The sequence below is a fragment of the Neofelis nebulosa genome, chromosome X (assembly GCF_028018385.1).
Source record: "Neofelis nebulosa isolate mNeoNeb1 chromosome X, mNeoNeb1.pri, whole genome shotgun sequence".
In the NCBI taxonomy this organism is placed as follows: Eukaryota; Metazoa; Chordata; class Mammalia; order Carnivora; family Felidae; genus Neofelis; species Neofelis nebulosa.
The window spans coordinates 47,869,461-47,885,124 of NC_080800.1; the positions used below are offsets into that span (position 1 = coordinate 47,869,461).

The 15,664-nt window shown below is 37.3% G+C and overlaps 1 protein-coding gene across 11 annotated transcripts in view; it reads right to left on the bottom strand.

Moving 5' to 3' along the window:
- The window catches only part of HUWE1 (HECT, UBA and WWE domain containing E3 ubiquitin protein ligase 1), a 168,113-nt gene that overhangs the window by 127,065 nt on the left and 25,384 nt on the right, over positions 1–15,664 (bottom strand). For 10 of the 11 annotated variants that reach the window (XM_058713382.1, XM_058713386.1, XM_058713387.1 and 7 more), the window contains 4 exons: positions 9,199–9,267; positions 3,332–3,430; positions 2,412–2,618; positions 920–1,072 (listed from right to left, as the gene is read on the bottom strand). In XM_058713382.1, the coding sequence (XP_058569365.1) occupies positions 920–1,072; positions 2,412–2,618; positions 3,332–3,430; positions 9,199–9,243 (504 nt within the window). In that variant the 5' untranslated portion in view covers positions 9,244–9,267. The remainder of the gene's footprint in view (positions 1–919; positions 1,073–2,411; positions 2,619–3,331; positions 3,431–9,198; positions 9,268–15,664) is intronic. The other variant, XM_058713390.1, reaches the window with a different exon arrangement.

Sequence of the window (15,664 nt, forward strand, 5' to 3'; positions counted from 1 at the left end):
TAAAAATAGCCTGAAACTTGAGTTACATTATTTGAGTTAACCATTCAATTGGCTTTTAAAAAGTCAGACTTACCAATTTCTTCTAACAAAACGTTCTAGCAATGGCTACCTCTCTCAAACCTAAGTACGTATCATCCTTTTGTCTAGAAACATTAGACAATAGTTTGGTTGAGTTGAACTTTTAATTTTTTTTTTTTTTTTTTTTTTTCTTTTTTCAATTTATTTTTGGGACAGAGAGAGACAGAGCATGAACGGGGGAGGGGCAGAGAGGGAGACACAGAATCAGAAACAGGCTCCAGGCTCCGAGCCATCAGCCCAGAGCCTGACGCGGGGCTCGAACTCACGGACCGCGAGATCGTGACCTGGCTGAAGTCGGATGCTTAACCGACTGCGCCACCCAGGCGCCCCTGGTTGAGTTGAACTTTTACATGAGAGTTCTTTTTGCCTTCAATTACAATTACTACCATCACAAGCCAATTACTGAGCACAGCGCAAAATACCTTGTATTTTATTCTGAAACTACTCTGAAGGTAGATATACTAAATTCCCAAATGAAAAAACTGGTATCAGAGCTAATAAGCAGGGACAAGACAAGACTCCTCCAGATCTTTCATTGCACTATACTCCCTCGTGAGTAGAATCTGATTCTGAACTTTCCAGAAACGAAGTTGTCATTTTTGAAAAAAGGGAGATTCTACTTTGTGAGTAGAGATTCATGAAATCTCTCACGATTACTTCTTAACAATTGAGAATACGTCTTAGATTTAGGGGGAACTTCGCTAATGGGGCCCCCATAATTCCATTTAATTAGGCCAGTAAACTTAGGGATTACTATCCATTTTGACAATGCAAAAAACACCTGTGGAAAGTAACTATATGGTCCAGTTTTGTGCCCTTCCACTCTTTACCCATGACTCACCTCTGCCAAGTGTTGCAGCCGGGTTAGCAGTGGGGTTCTCTTGTCAGACCCAAGACGTGTGATATAGTTTGATCTTTTGCTAAATACATACAGAAGATTAAGGACTGCCAGCACCACTTGCATATCAGAGGAAGCCAATAAAGTTGTCAAATGCTACAGGGAAAAAAAAGGGCAAGTTCATGGTATTAGGCACACTAGGCCTTGAAAACTTAAAATACCAATGTAGTAATAGATTTGTCAATATATACAAAGCTATTAAGAAGTTTAACAATACAAAAAAATTTATAAATATTTGAGCACCTACAACATGCAACCTTGTTCCCAAGCAACTTATAATCTGGCAGCAAGCCACAAAGTCCGATAAAAATAAAACAAAAACAAAAACAAAAACACATGAGCAGCAGCTCAAAACTGCACAGGTGTCCCCACAAGAAAAAGAAATTACAAAAGAGACAAATGTGATATTTTAATACATAGTGGAACTCAAGAACATTAAGTCTCCAGCTAGACTAAAAGAACTGTGAAAGAAAGATAATTTTATGCTCCTGTATTCTTTGAGATATAGAATGAATTAAAATGTAGGGTTCTCCATATGGAAGCTAAAGATATCAACAACAGCTGGTGATGGGGCGCCTGGGTGGCTCAGTCGGTTGTGTCCGACTTTAGCTCAGGTCATGATCTTGCAGTTCGTGGGTTTGAGCCCTGCATCGGGCTCTGTGCTGACAGCTCAGAGCCTGGAGCCTGCTTCGGATTCTGTGTCTCCCTCTCTCTCTGCCCCTCCCCTGCTCATGCTCTGTCTCTCTGTCAAAAGTAAACATTAAAAAAAATTAAAGAACAAAAACAAAAAAACAACAGCTGGTGGCACTTATGACTGTTACAGTACAGTGTATGTAACATTAACCCAAGAGTGAATGCTTTTTTAATAAAATCAAAGTCTATCAATATATTTAAGCATCTAGTCAGTGTTAAAATCAGTATGTCATTCAGATGGCAATAAACCTAGGTATTTCTGGTTGCTGATAATCCTGAAGGCCATGGTCTTCCTTTTGCAACTAATATATTTTATATTTAACAGACTGCTTATCTGTTCCTCACTTAAAACTCTGGGTGCTATACTTTAGTTCAGTTATTCCACTTCTTTTCCCAAACCATTTCCTTTCAATTCTGTTTACCAAAGAATTAGAAAAATTAACACTAACAACAGGGCACTTAAGCAATGAGTAATGTGTCAAGGAAATCAAACTATTTCCAATAGTTTAAGTGGTTTGGGGCTGCTCTAATAATGAATGCGGAACAAAGATAAATTCCCACAAATTCCCAGGAATACTTCAATATATGTATTACATTCTCAATCTTATCATTGTCTTTGACACTGAAAACTCCAGAGCTCCAAAATGAAAAGGAAAGAATTATCAGAGAGAAATAGCAATTTATTTCTAGATATGAGCGATTCTAGTTAAGAACAGATCACATAGGCTTGAACCTCTCATACCTCTATGGAACTGTACAGATGCCGGGAAAAGCTGTACTCAATGAGCAAGGCAGTGAAGTTCAACACAGCCAAGAGAAGCATTTTTAGTTGTTCTCTCTCCGGCCTATCACACACGAGCATCCATGACATATTCTCCACTGTTTGTCCAGCATCTGCCAGAATTCCATCAAAGCGGTCCAACAGATCCACCCAGTGATATAACTCACACTGGAGAGAGGAAGAGAAAGAGGAACATGTAAGAATAAGGTCGAAGTACTATGTGGGTACTTTGCTACAATGGATTGCTGAGCAGGACACCTAGACAAGTTCACTTCCCACCTTTGCTTCTCTTCAATCCCCCCACCAGTACAGAAATCCATATGACAAAGATCATACTCTGAGCCACATAAACCTGTAATCATTGTTATATCCATCAAAGTACATTATGTACAAACACCAGCAGACACCCTAACTAGGTCTTTAAAGGGAGAATTCTGGCTACCTTCTGAGGTCTACAAAACAATGACTCTCCCTGCCAGAATCCATTTTATCAAAAATGTTCACTTTTAGAGTTATCTAAAGAAGATTCTTTTAACTATCTCAAACTCCTACTGTCAGTCAAACTAAAGGAATTCTGTGGTTGAGATTCTTTATCATCACCCCTGTAAATGTTCCTCACCCTTAGCTAGCAAACTTTTCCTTTCACATTTTCTTTCAAAATTTCCTTGGTAACTATTCATAAGCTAAAAGCTACTGACCTAGAGCTATACTAGACATACAGCTTAGTAGATAATACAGCTTATAACTGTAGACATACAGCTTATCAGATACTAATTGATGAATGATGCTACCTCATTGTGGTTTCTCTTTCCATATCAGAACATACAAAATGATGTACTAGTCCAGGGAGCCCTGCCTTTTGGGAGTGTGGGTTCACATACCTTTCCAATGTTCCATGTTTTGATTTGCTGCAGTTCCAAGAGTAGTTGCTCATCATTACAAACTTTGAGTTTGTCTATTAAGGCTCTGCAGTCTGCAGGCTGAGAAAAACAGGTATTCACAAAAGGTTTTTTGGAGTAAAGGAATCTTTAAGCCAACACACTCAGCAATTTAGAAACTGGAAATTTGCCAGACAGTCACTTGGGATTAAATGGAAATCTTATAATAAAACCATCCATCTGTTCATTTTCAATTTTTTAATGTTTATTTTTTTTTTGAGAGAGATACAGAGCATGAGTGGGGGAGGGGCAGAGAGAAAGGAAGACAGAATCTGAAGCAGGCTCCAGGCTCTGAGCTGTCAGCACAGAGCATGACATGGGGCTCAAACTCACCATGAGATCATGACCTGAACGGAAGTCAGATGCTTAACTGACTGAGCCACCTAGGTGCCCCCATCTGTGCATTTTAACTTGGATAAACTTGTACAATAAAGGAAACAAGCTAGACATAAAAAAAAAAATGAAGGAATCTGTACCACAGTCTGAAAGTTAACTAGAATACCTGATAAGAAATCTTGAAATAAGAGGAACACTGTAAAGCCCTAGTGAATTCACAGTTAAAGGTGAAGATTGGCTATATTTTCCTACAACTATTAAATCCTCTTAACTGTAGGAGGGCCAAGAGCTTCTGAACACCGGGACTTCATTCTTATAGGGTTCCCATTGCCATACATTCCTGCTCTCTTTAAATGATGAAAGGCCTGTTTGTCAGGTAACAAGGTGTGGATTGACAGTTTATAGTAAAGTTTCTTAAAGCAGAGGAGGAAGGACAGGGAATGGGACATAGAAGTCTTCTATTATGGATGGCAGCTGGAAATGACTACACTTGCATGGCATCCTGAAAATGGGCCTAGATTTGCAACCAAACAAACCTGGGTTCAGTTCTTAGCTTGATGTTTACTAAGCTGTTTGATCATGAGCTACTCCAATCTCTCAGCCAGTTTTCTTACCAGGGAAACACACCTAATAACTACCTTGGTAATGTGAAGCTCAAATGTTTGCAACATACATAAAGCACTTATTTCACATAATAGGAGTTTAAATATTGAGACACAGCATACTACTTCAAAGAGTATGAGCTTTGGAATTAGACAGTTGGTAAGCTACCTCTTTGAATCTCGATATCCTCTTCTGCAAAATAAACTAACATCACCTATTTATCCAGCAATGTCGTAATGAGATTTAAACTAGAGGTACCTTCAGTACCCAAAACAAACATGGAATAACAGGGGTTTCTCCCTCTGAAGTAAGCGTTATTAAGAGCTACCTCAAATTTTTGTGGTGATTAAATGCATGTAAAATTCTTGGCATAAAATCCTTCCATAAACCAGGCCTGTACTTTCCTCTCCTTGAAGTCATATAGGTTGAGGGAGAGGTGATGAAGCAGGATAAACATAACATGGGAGTCTAAACCATCTACTCATGTAGTTCACTTGTGCTTTCTGAACCTACTAAAGTTTAGTATCAAATATACCACTTCAAATCTAATCGGCAGCTATGCAGAACCAATTTTATGATTTTGTGGGTTAGATTACACCCAATTCATGATGAACATTTGAATACTATAGTCACTTGGTATCTCATAATCAGGCATTCAGTTTTTATCAAGTTCCAGTAGCAAGCCTGAAACTGCTTTTCTGAATGTCAGAATACTTGTTGGCAGGTAATAGCATTGCCAAATTCTAGGAATCTTAGCTGCACTTCCCCTATCAGGGCTTGCCAGAGGCATCTTTGGCTGACACCTAAATCAGACATCTGGATCTACTAGGTCAAAATGTCCGCATAGTAGGGCAGCATCACAGCCTGAACCTTTTGCAGAATCTTTTCTAGATTCCGACCTCACTATCACTTTAGTGGTTATCCAGCAAATGAATCAAAACACCAAGCCCATATTTGATACATGGTGTTTCCAAAATCCAAAGAGAACCTCATACGTTGTTCCTCTGTCTTCATGGTGCATGGTACAAAGCGCAGCAATCTATCTCTACTTTAGAAGGGAAATCTTGACATTTCCCAGACCTCTGGACCCCTAGAAACTTTTCTGATGTGGGAGGCCCTCAAGCTTCAAAGGGCACTCTCTGGTACACAAATGCCTAAGGCATCTAAGGTACTTGTGTTTTCTGCTCACAAGATTCAGTCAGCCTAATGGCATCAACGTAATGTGCCAGCACAACGTTCTGTTTTATCAGCTGTATCAAGGTCCATAGTTTGCAGAATGCACCAGGGACAAAAGTGTATCTTTACCATCTTGTTCCTGCTGCATAAATGCAATAAATGCAATAATACAAACTGATTATTATTTTCCTTCTGGCAATACAAAAGAAAGCATTTGCCAATTCAATGGCTGTGTACTAATTGCCAAGGTTCACATTGATTTGCTCCAATAAAGATATCAAATCTAGGGGGAAAATCCTTTGCACAGCTGCTAATATACAAAGTGATCAATAAATGTCTTTCGTGTGCAGACACTATGGAAAACAGTGTGGAGATTCCTCAAAAAAATTAAAAATAGAACTACCATAAGATCTAGCAGTTCCACTTCTGGGTATTTATCTCAAGAAAATAAAACAATAATTTGAAAGGATATATGCAGCCCCAGGTTGACTGCAACATTATTTACAATAGCCAAGATATGAAACAATCTAAGTGTCCATCTTAGATGAATGGATAAAGATGTAGTATACATATACAGTGGAATACAATTCATCCATAAAAAAGAACAGAATCTTGCCATTTGTGACAACATGGATGGACCCCGAGGGCATTAAGCTAAGTGAAATAAGTTAAAGACAAATACCCTATAATCTCACTTATACACAGAATTCAAAAAACAAAAAAAACAAAATAAAAACCCAAGCTCAATAGACTGGTAGTTGCCAGAGGTGGCCAGGAGGGGAAAATGGGTAAAGAGATCAAAAGGCATGCATGCATGCACAAATAAATATCCTTCTTAAAAATAATATCTAGTATTAACCACAGTACAGAGAATTGAGTATGTTGCTCAAGGAAACTAGGCATCTTTAAGCCTTAAAAATGTATGGTCTATGATCTAAACGTTCCAATTCCAGGAGTTCGTCCTAAGTAATTAATTAGTAGCTATCAAATGTTGTGAGCCAGAAATTTGTATATAGGTGTCACCCCAAGAACAAATCCCTAACAATCCATGAGGTAATAAAAGAAAAAAAATTTTTTTAATTTGCATTTCTTTGATTATCTACAACGTTAAATTATTCTAGAAGTTTACTGAATCTGTTCTTTTCTGAAATGATCTATGCCCATTTTGTCATTGGGATATTCATCTCTCCTACTGATGTAGCTACTAAAGATATTAACTACAGTTCACTGAACAACATGGGAGTTAAGGGTGCTGACAAACCCCCATGCAGTAGAAAACCCATGGGTAACTTTTAACTACCAATAGCCTACTGTTGACTAGAAGCCTTACTGATAACATACACAGTCAATTAACACAGATTTCTTTTGGTGTGTATATTATATACTATATTCCTACAATAAAGCTAGAAAAAACAGAGTGCTATAATTTTTAAGAAAATCATAAGAAATATACATTTACAGTACTGTATTTATTGGAAAAAGTCCACATATCAGTAGACCTATGCAGTTCAAAACCGGGTTGCTCAAGGGTCAACTGTATACTGGGTTACAAATATTTTCCCCAGCTTGTCATGTGCCTTTTTACTTTGGATATACTACTTTATGCTTCCATTATTTTTTCTCCTTTGCTTTAATGCTTGGAAGGGCCATCTCCATCCAAGACTAGGTAAATATCCATCTATATTTTACACCTATAATCTAGGTGTGAATTTCTTTTAAAAATATTTGACTTTTATCTAGAATTTATTTCAGTATAATAGTCCCCACCCCTCAAAAGTCAAACAATTGTCCTGAAACCATTTCTTGACTAATATTGCCTGTCCCTAACAACCAATAATTCCTACAATTATCATATGTTAAGTTCTTATGCACATGAATACTAGGATCCTTTTCTAGGTTATTTTCTTACACTGATGTTACTGTTTTAATTTGTGTCACTTCTTAAGACAAGGTTTCTATTTGCTCTTTAGTTTCCAAAATAATTTGAATACATAAATGTCAAAAATTCAAGATGCCCATTAAAAAATATATTTAAAAGTGGGGGGGCCTGAGTGACTCAGTCAGTTGAGCATCTAACTCTTGATTTTGGCTCAGGTCATGGTCTTGCGGTTCATGGGTTTGAGTCCCACATCGGGCTCTCTGATGACAGTGTGGACCCTGCTTGGGATTCTTTCTCCCTCTTTCTCTGTCCCTCTCCTCCTTGCACTCTCACTCAAAATAAACATTAAAAATATACTTAAAAATCCAAGATGCCAAAACACATCAAAACCAAAATCAAATGTATCTGCAACAGCTATGAAAGTGAATATACTCATTATGTACGGCATTCAAGAAGAAACAACCTGACATTTCAACGGCAAACACAAAAATGTATAGCATGTGCAGACAACCAATATAAGGTCAATAAATTTGAAAATATATTTAATTAAGGCATGCAGATTAGAACCATTAATATTTTCCCCCCTTATTAACAAAAATTTAAAAGATAATCTGTAATGCTAGAGAGGGTATGGGAAGACAGCATTTCTCGCACTCATCAGTATAATACTTAACAAAAAAGGGCAGAGAATGTCCATGCAATAATCTTTTAAAGACTAGAAGAAATATAGCAAATTGTTAATAGCAATATCCATAGTGATACTTGCCAGGTAGTTAGTTTTTAAAAACCAAGTGACCTGTATTTAGCAAATAAACTGATTATGTGCCAAATCCTTTGCTAAGCATCTGCCTCATACCAAGGAGGGAAGAATTATCAACCCTGTTTTACCACTGTGAAAACCAGGTGAGCAAATAAATGCTTAGCCACAAAAACTAGCAAGATTCAAACTCATGTCTAATTCCAAAGCTTGTGCTCCTTGAACAACGGGGTCTACAGGAGAGTCGTAACAAGGCAATACTTTCTTAACCTCAAAACGCAGTTTAAGACAGCTGATAGAATACTGGACTGAAGCTAGGATTTCTGCTGCTAGGACATGGTCACCCAACACACAGATTAACATAGGTTAAACTAAATTGTATGATTAAGAATCCATGATTTAAAAAAGCTACACCACTGGCCCCACAAGAAATCTAGTTAAGAAACATGTTACTACTTTAATTTTCTTGAAAACAAAATTGAGAAAGACCACACAAGTACAGACAGAATTTGAATCCACACCTGCTCTTTCCATTATACCATACTGCCTTTCAATGCATAAGAAAAGCAGCCAGAGAGCCTTCAGGTACATACAGCTACAACAGTTTAGTGCTTACTTTCCACTGGCGACTAGCTTATTCACTTTTTTCCAAAGTTTTATTTAAATTCTAGTTAGTTAACATACAGTGTAATATAGGTTTCAGGAGAATTTAGTGATTCACTATTTACATATAACACCCAGTGCTCAACATGCCAAGCGCCCTCCTTAAAGCCCATCACGCATTTATAGCCCATCCCCCACCCACCTCCCCTCCATAAATTCTCAGTTTATTCTCTATAGTTAAAGAGTCTTTTAATGGTTTGTTTCCCTCTCTTTTGCTTATTTGCCTTTTTAAACAAGGGAAGTTCAAAAGCAAATTCGACTTTTTCAAGACAACTTGCTGTTTTATTGCACTTTGTATATATAAATGATGATGTATTTGGAAGGTCAGTATGGTGAACTGTCTACAAGAACTTTTTCTAAAATGCAAAAAATAAGACCATACTTTTGGATACTTACAGCCTCAGTAGGTGTCTTTTTCAGTTTAGTCCTGTCTACTTTCATGTTTTCGATTTTCTGTTTTATGATCTGAAAAGAAATTCCCCAAAAGAGTGAGAATTTAAAGTTGCAATCTTGAGCTCTACATGCTCGACATAAACAAGATAGAATGAAGAGCATGCAAAATGCTTAAAACAAAAACTCTGGAGTTATGATGATGCTATGTGAACTCACAGGCACAGCTATGAGGTAGGGAAGGATAAGGAATATCTCCAGATAAAACTGGCCCACATCCATATATTGCATAAGACTAATCAATTTAAGCCAAAATTAAAGCGCTTTTTAAAAACAAACCTCTCAAACTCATAATTGAAAATAAAAGATCACAATGTTTTTAACACACCTCAGGATGGAAAAATTCACCATATCCTTGCAGTTTTCTGCAAAACTTAGCAATTCTACTTCTGGGAATTTAGCCAAAGAAAATCATAAGGATGCACAAAATATTTAACCATAAAAACCTATACTCCATGACCATATGTAATAGTGAAAAACTGGAAAAGAACAAACGTCCAAAAAGGATTGGTTTAAAATGAAATATTGCACAATTGTTATAAACACTGCACACAATTATATAACAGAAAGATGTTCATGGTGAAATAAAAATTACAAAACAAATAGTATAAACCTATCTAAACCACTTAGAAAGGGTATGCATCAAAATGTTAACGCACTGCTGACCAAAAGGATTATGTAGATGCATCTTTGTATCTTTTATTGTTTTAACCAATAAAAATATATTAGTCGTATTATAACAACAAAGGCAGCATAATACTTTAATTTTTAATTAGAAAATGAGATAGAAGACTCCCACTAGAAATTTCCTGAGCACAGAACACAATCATTTTACTAAGATCTTTCAGTTTGGAAGGCACAAAAATGGGTAACCCCTAGTATAAACCTACGTGATCTTTCATGGCAGACAGGTCCCTCAAGATGCTCTGACCAAGGCACAAGAAGAAATAAAGGTTTCTCCCATTAGCAACCAGGACACATGGACAGAGGTAGAGGTGAACTGAAAGCTCTTTATATACCAAAGATTCTCCTGATAATAATGTATTTGCTACATAGCAGTAACTGAAGGTGAGTGTCCCTTCCCCAAGAAGGCTGTCATAATATAAAGCTGACCAAGCACAGGTATAAAATTCAGGCAGCTCCTGGCCTAGATTTAGTCCAACATACTCAGTAGTGTGGAAATAAAGTGTTATTTGCCTACATGGTCGGTATCTCTTCAACCAATGGACATTCAGGAAGAACTGATCAAACATCCAGAGTATATTCTAAAATGCATTCCTGGAAGAAAAAAAATGTTTTCCCTCTAAGGTTCACATTTTAAGATATGGGATTCCAAATTACTTTTTAAAAAATTACCTCAGCATCTAAAAAAAAATGAACCAAGTGCCAGCTGCCAACAACTTCCAAAATATCTAAAACGAGGCCAATAGGATTCTGGCAACAATCCGATCCATGTAGTAAAAACTGTAAGTGAGCTACTTATACTCAGTTTTGATTTTTCTCACAAAACTTCTCATACTCATTACCTAAAGCAAGTGGCTATCACATTACTGTGGCTGCAGTCATTTGCTGGGAGGCTATAAGACTAACTCTGCTGCAGGAAGTAGCAGCCAGCCCCAACACCATACAACCCAAATCACTGAATGCCTTCCCTTCAAAATTAGGAACAAAGTAAAGATGTCCACTCTCACCACTTTTATTCAACACAGTGTTGGAAGTTCTAGCCACTGCAATAAGAAAAGGAAATTAGAGGTATACAGATCAGAAAGGAGGAAACAAAACTCCCTATGTGCAGATGACAAAGGATTATTTAAGTATAAAATCCCCCAAACGTACAAAAAAAACCCTCCCAGAATAAATGATCTCAGTAAAGTTGCAGGATATAAGACAAACATTCACAAATCAATCTATTTCTATATACTGGCAACAGACACATACACTCCAAACTTAAAAGTACACTACCACTCACAATTGCTCAAAACAAAACTTGAAATACTTCGGTGTAAATCTAACGAAGCATGTACAGGACTTGTATGTTGAAAACCATAAAATGTTCATTTAAAAAAAATCAAAGAAGGGGGCGCCTGGGTGGCTCAGTCGGTTGAGCATCTGACTTCAGCTCAGGCCATGATCTCGCCATTTGTGGGTTCGAGCCCCACGTCGGGCTCTGTGCTGACAGCTCAGAGCCTGGAGCCTGCTTCGGATTCTGTGTCTCCCTCTCTCTCTGCCCCTCCCATGCTCACGCTCTCTCTGTCTCTTGATAATAAATAAACGTTACAATTTTTTTTTTAAATCAAAGAAGATCTATATATATGGAGAGATATACCATCCTCATAGATTAAGATGGGTCAACATAATAAAGATGGCAATTCCCCTCAAATTGACATGCAGGTTTAATGCAGATCCTATCCAAATCCCAGCAAGATTCTTTTTTTTTTTAAATAAACTGAGATTATTCTAAAATGTATATGAAAAGACAAAGGAACTACAATAGCTGAAAGGAACTACAATAGCTTTAGTATTTTGAAAAAGTAGGAATCCCTCTCTCTGATTTTGACATTCATATGTATACCACCCTGTAATAATCAAGACAATATATGTAGTACTGGAGGTGGGACAGACACATACATCAGTAAGAATAGAAACAGACTCATACAAATATGCCCAACTGATTTTTGACGCTTAAAAAAGGCAATTCAATCAAAGGATAGTTTCATCACCAAATGGTACCAGAGCAAGTAGCCATCTATAGGCAAAAAGATGAACTTTGACCTAAGTCACATACTTTACATAAAAATTAACTCAAAATGAAACGTGATGATTGTGGAGAAAAACAAACCCTTGTGTACTGTTGGTGGGAATGTAAACTGGTGCAGCCAATATGGGAAAACAGTATGGAGGGTCCTCAAAACATTAAAAATATCCATCAATCCACTTCTGAGTATTTAGCCAAAGGAAATGAAAACACTAACTTAAAAAGACATATGCATCCCCATGTTTACTGCATTTTATTTACAACAGCCAAGACATGGAAAAAACCTAACTGTCCATTGATGGATGAGTGGATACACACGAATATTATTCAGCCATAAAAAAGAAGGAAATCTTGACATTTGTGACAAATGGCTAGACCTTGAAGGCATTATGCTAAGTGAAATAAGTCAGAGGAGACAAATATGGTATGGTCTCACTTACATGCAGAGTATCAAGAAACAAAAACTCCCAAAACACTAAACTCACAGAGAACAGACTATTAGATGCCAGAGACAGGAGTGAGTGAAATGAGTGAAAGTGGTCAAAAGGTATGAACTTCTGGTTATAAAACAAATAGGTCATGAAGATGTAATGTATAGCATGGTGACTATAGTTAATACTGTATTATATATTTGAAAACTGATGAGAGCAGATCTTAAACTTTTCACTGCAAGAAAAAATTATAACTAGACTTACTGTGATCATTACACTATATATACATATACAATCAAATCACTATGTTGTACACTTGAAACTATTATAATGTATGTTGATTATCTCAATTTAAGACTGCAAAGTAAAAAAAACGGATCACAGACTTAAACTATAGAACTCACTGGGAGAAAATATTTTCAAAACTATATATAATATCTAGAATACACAAAGAACTCTAAAAATTCAACAAAAACCCAAACAACCCTCCAAAACAAAAGCAGGATTAGCTTGTAGCTGCAACTATATTTTAGCTCCAACTATTTTAATGGCTTAAGAAAATGTAGATGAGATCATGGGCAAATCTTCACACACATATCTCACTTTAACTACAGCTGTTTTGACTTAGGGTTCTGTACCAGTCAAGGGCCTGGGTTGAGAATAGACTCTGGCTAACTAAAGCAGAAAACTGATTTAATGGAAGGATAACAGACAGCTCAGGGAATCATCAGGAAGGCTTACTGATCCACATTCAGAAAATGGGGAGGAACCAAGGAAGCTATGCAGTCTAGGACTACAGCCAAGGGACCTCCCACAGACACAGCTTAGCTGGGGGTGCCTCTACTGTCAACACCAGACTCTGGATGCCTAGAAGCTACCCCTGGTGGCAGAATGATTTCTGAACAGTCTCAGGTTATTTGCATCAATGGCTCTAGACACCAAAAGTTCCAAGTGTGAGCATCTGATCGGTAAAGTACAGGGGTAAGTCCAGGCCATAATTGTCAAGGTTCAGGGAAAGCAAGTATTTTTTTCAGTTTCCAGTGTTTGGGCTCCAAACTTTTCATAAACAGATTCAGATGATAGGCACCCAATTAAATAACCAGTCCAAAACAAATGAATGAACACACATGTTCCCCCAAACAAGTGCAATGTTAACCTGTTTCTATAATTTTGTTGCAAGAAACACCTATAGTTTGAAAAAGAAAGGTATCACGGTCCATGAGACATCAATTAAGAAAATTTCAAAAGTTTTTTCCCCCTAGTTATTCTAAGCTAGTTTCACAGTGGGAAGGGAAAGTATTTTTTGAGCACTCACTATAAGCCAGACAATACTCAGGTTGGTGTTTCCTAAAGCATTTTAGAGCATTTTGCTCCATGAAGGAAGACAAGGTTTCAGTAACTTGCAAAATGTTACAAATGGAAGTACAAAAGGAATTTTCCTTTAGAATAGTTAGGTGGCTGACTTACATTACTAATGGCTCCAAGAAACCTTGGGTAAAGGAAACTTATTAGGCCACAGAACAATTTTTTCAAGTGTTATCTACTCGAAGTCCATGAATGTAAGTATCCCAAAGAACAAACTTTGAGACGTGCTGCCTAGAGTCTTCATATAATAGTCTTTCATACAATCCTCACCACTCAAACCAAGTTTTATCCCATTTACAGATAGAAAAACGAAGGCTCAGAGAAATTAAGTGGCTTGTCTAGCTAGTTGGCACCAAGATTTAAATCTAGGCCTTTTTGGCTCCCAAGTCCATGCTTTAATAACATGCTGTTCGCTTTACTAGTTTTATTTATTTTTTTAATGTTCATTTATTTAAAAGAGAGACAACAGGGGAGGGGCAGAGAGAAGGAGAGAGACAGAATCCGAAGCAGGCTCCAGGCTCTGAGCGCTCAGTGCAGAGCCCAATGCGAGGCTCGAACTCACAGTGAGATCATGATCTGAACCAAAGTCGGATGCTTAACCAACTGAGCCGCCCAGGCGCCCACTTTACTAGTTTTATTACAATAAATTCCTGCAGATGAAAACATGTATTTGTGACAGATTCTTCTACACTGTTAGATCCTATTCAAAAAATTACTGCAAGACAGGAAGCTGGGGCACAATGTGAGAAGCTGAGATACCGTCAAATCACACTAATGACCAGGGAATGAGTTCTACCTAATGCTTAGAAGTTAAACAAGTTAAAATCCTATTACATAAAAAAGCCTCTAACAAAAAGAAATTAGTTCTAAACAAATCTCTGGAAATGGCCTATTGCCTTTGTTGGTTCAGACCAGAACTCTGAGCACCAAGCAATCTTTACAAGTAATAAAGATTTCTTCCTACAATAAGGCTTAAAGATCAACTTTAAGGAAATTAATGAATTATTATGAACCACCATCCACAGCTATACATTACTTAACACTTCTATTTAATTAACCATTTCTTTTTTCCCTTCCTCCTTTCCCCCAAACTTCATTTACTTTTGAGGTTTCTAATCTTGGTTTTACAGGGTTTGTTTACATCAAGGCAAGGGTGCTCACTTAATATATACTGAGGAGAAGTCACTCTTTAAAGGGCAACTCACTCTGTGTAACCACCTCCAGGTGATAAAATTTAGAATGACTTTCAATACTGGATTAGCTTAAAGGCAGAGGAGTAATTTCCAAGCTGGCTCAATAGCAGTTGAGTATAGTGGCAGGTTAGCCTTACAATTCAAAGTATGGCTGAAGGATCAGCAGCACTGACATCATCTGAGAATTATTAAAAATGCAGAATCTCACCCAGAGCTGAAGAATCAACCTGTATTTTAATGAGATCTTCAGGTGATTAATGTATTTAAAGTTTGAGAAGCAACAGATCAGAAAACAGGCTCAAAATTAGGAAACCCAGGTTAGAATCCCTGCTGTATCACTTACTCACTGTATGAGCATGGATAATCAGCCTCTGTGCACTTCTGTTTCCTCAACTGTGAAATAGGGATAACTGATCTCACTTCCATACTCACTTTCATCCAATCCATTCTCCAGAGAGCAGCAAAGATAATCTTAAAACATAAGTCAGCTCATGTTACTTCCTTGCTTAAAACCTTTCAAGTTTCCCTAAAATTATATCCCAACTCTAACCATGAGTCTCAGGGCTCTGGCATGATTTAGTTCCTGCAACTCTCTCCAATCTCCTCTTTGCACTACCACTTTAGTCTTTCCATTTAGTTTCTAGAATGCTTTAAGTTCCTTCTGGCCT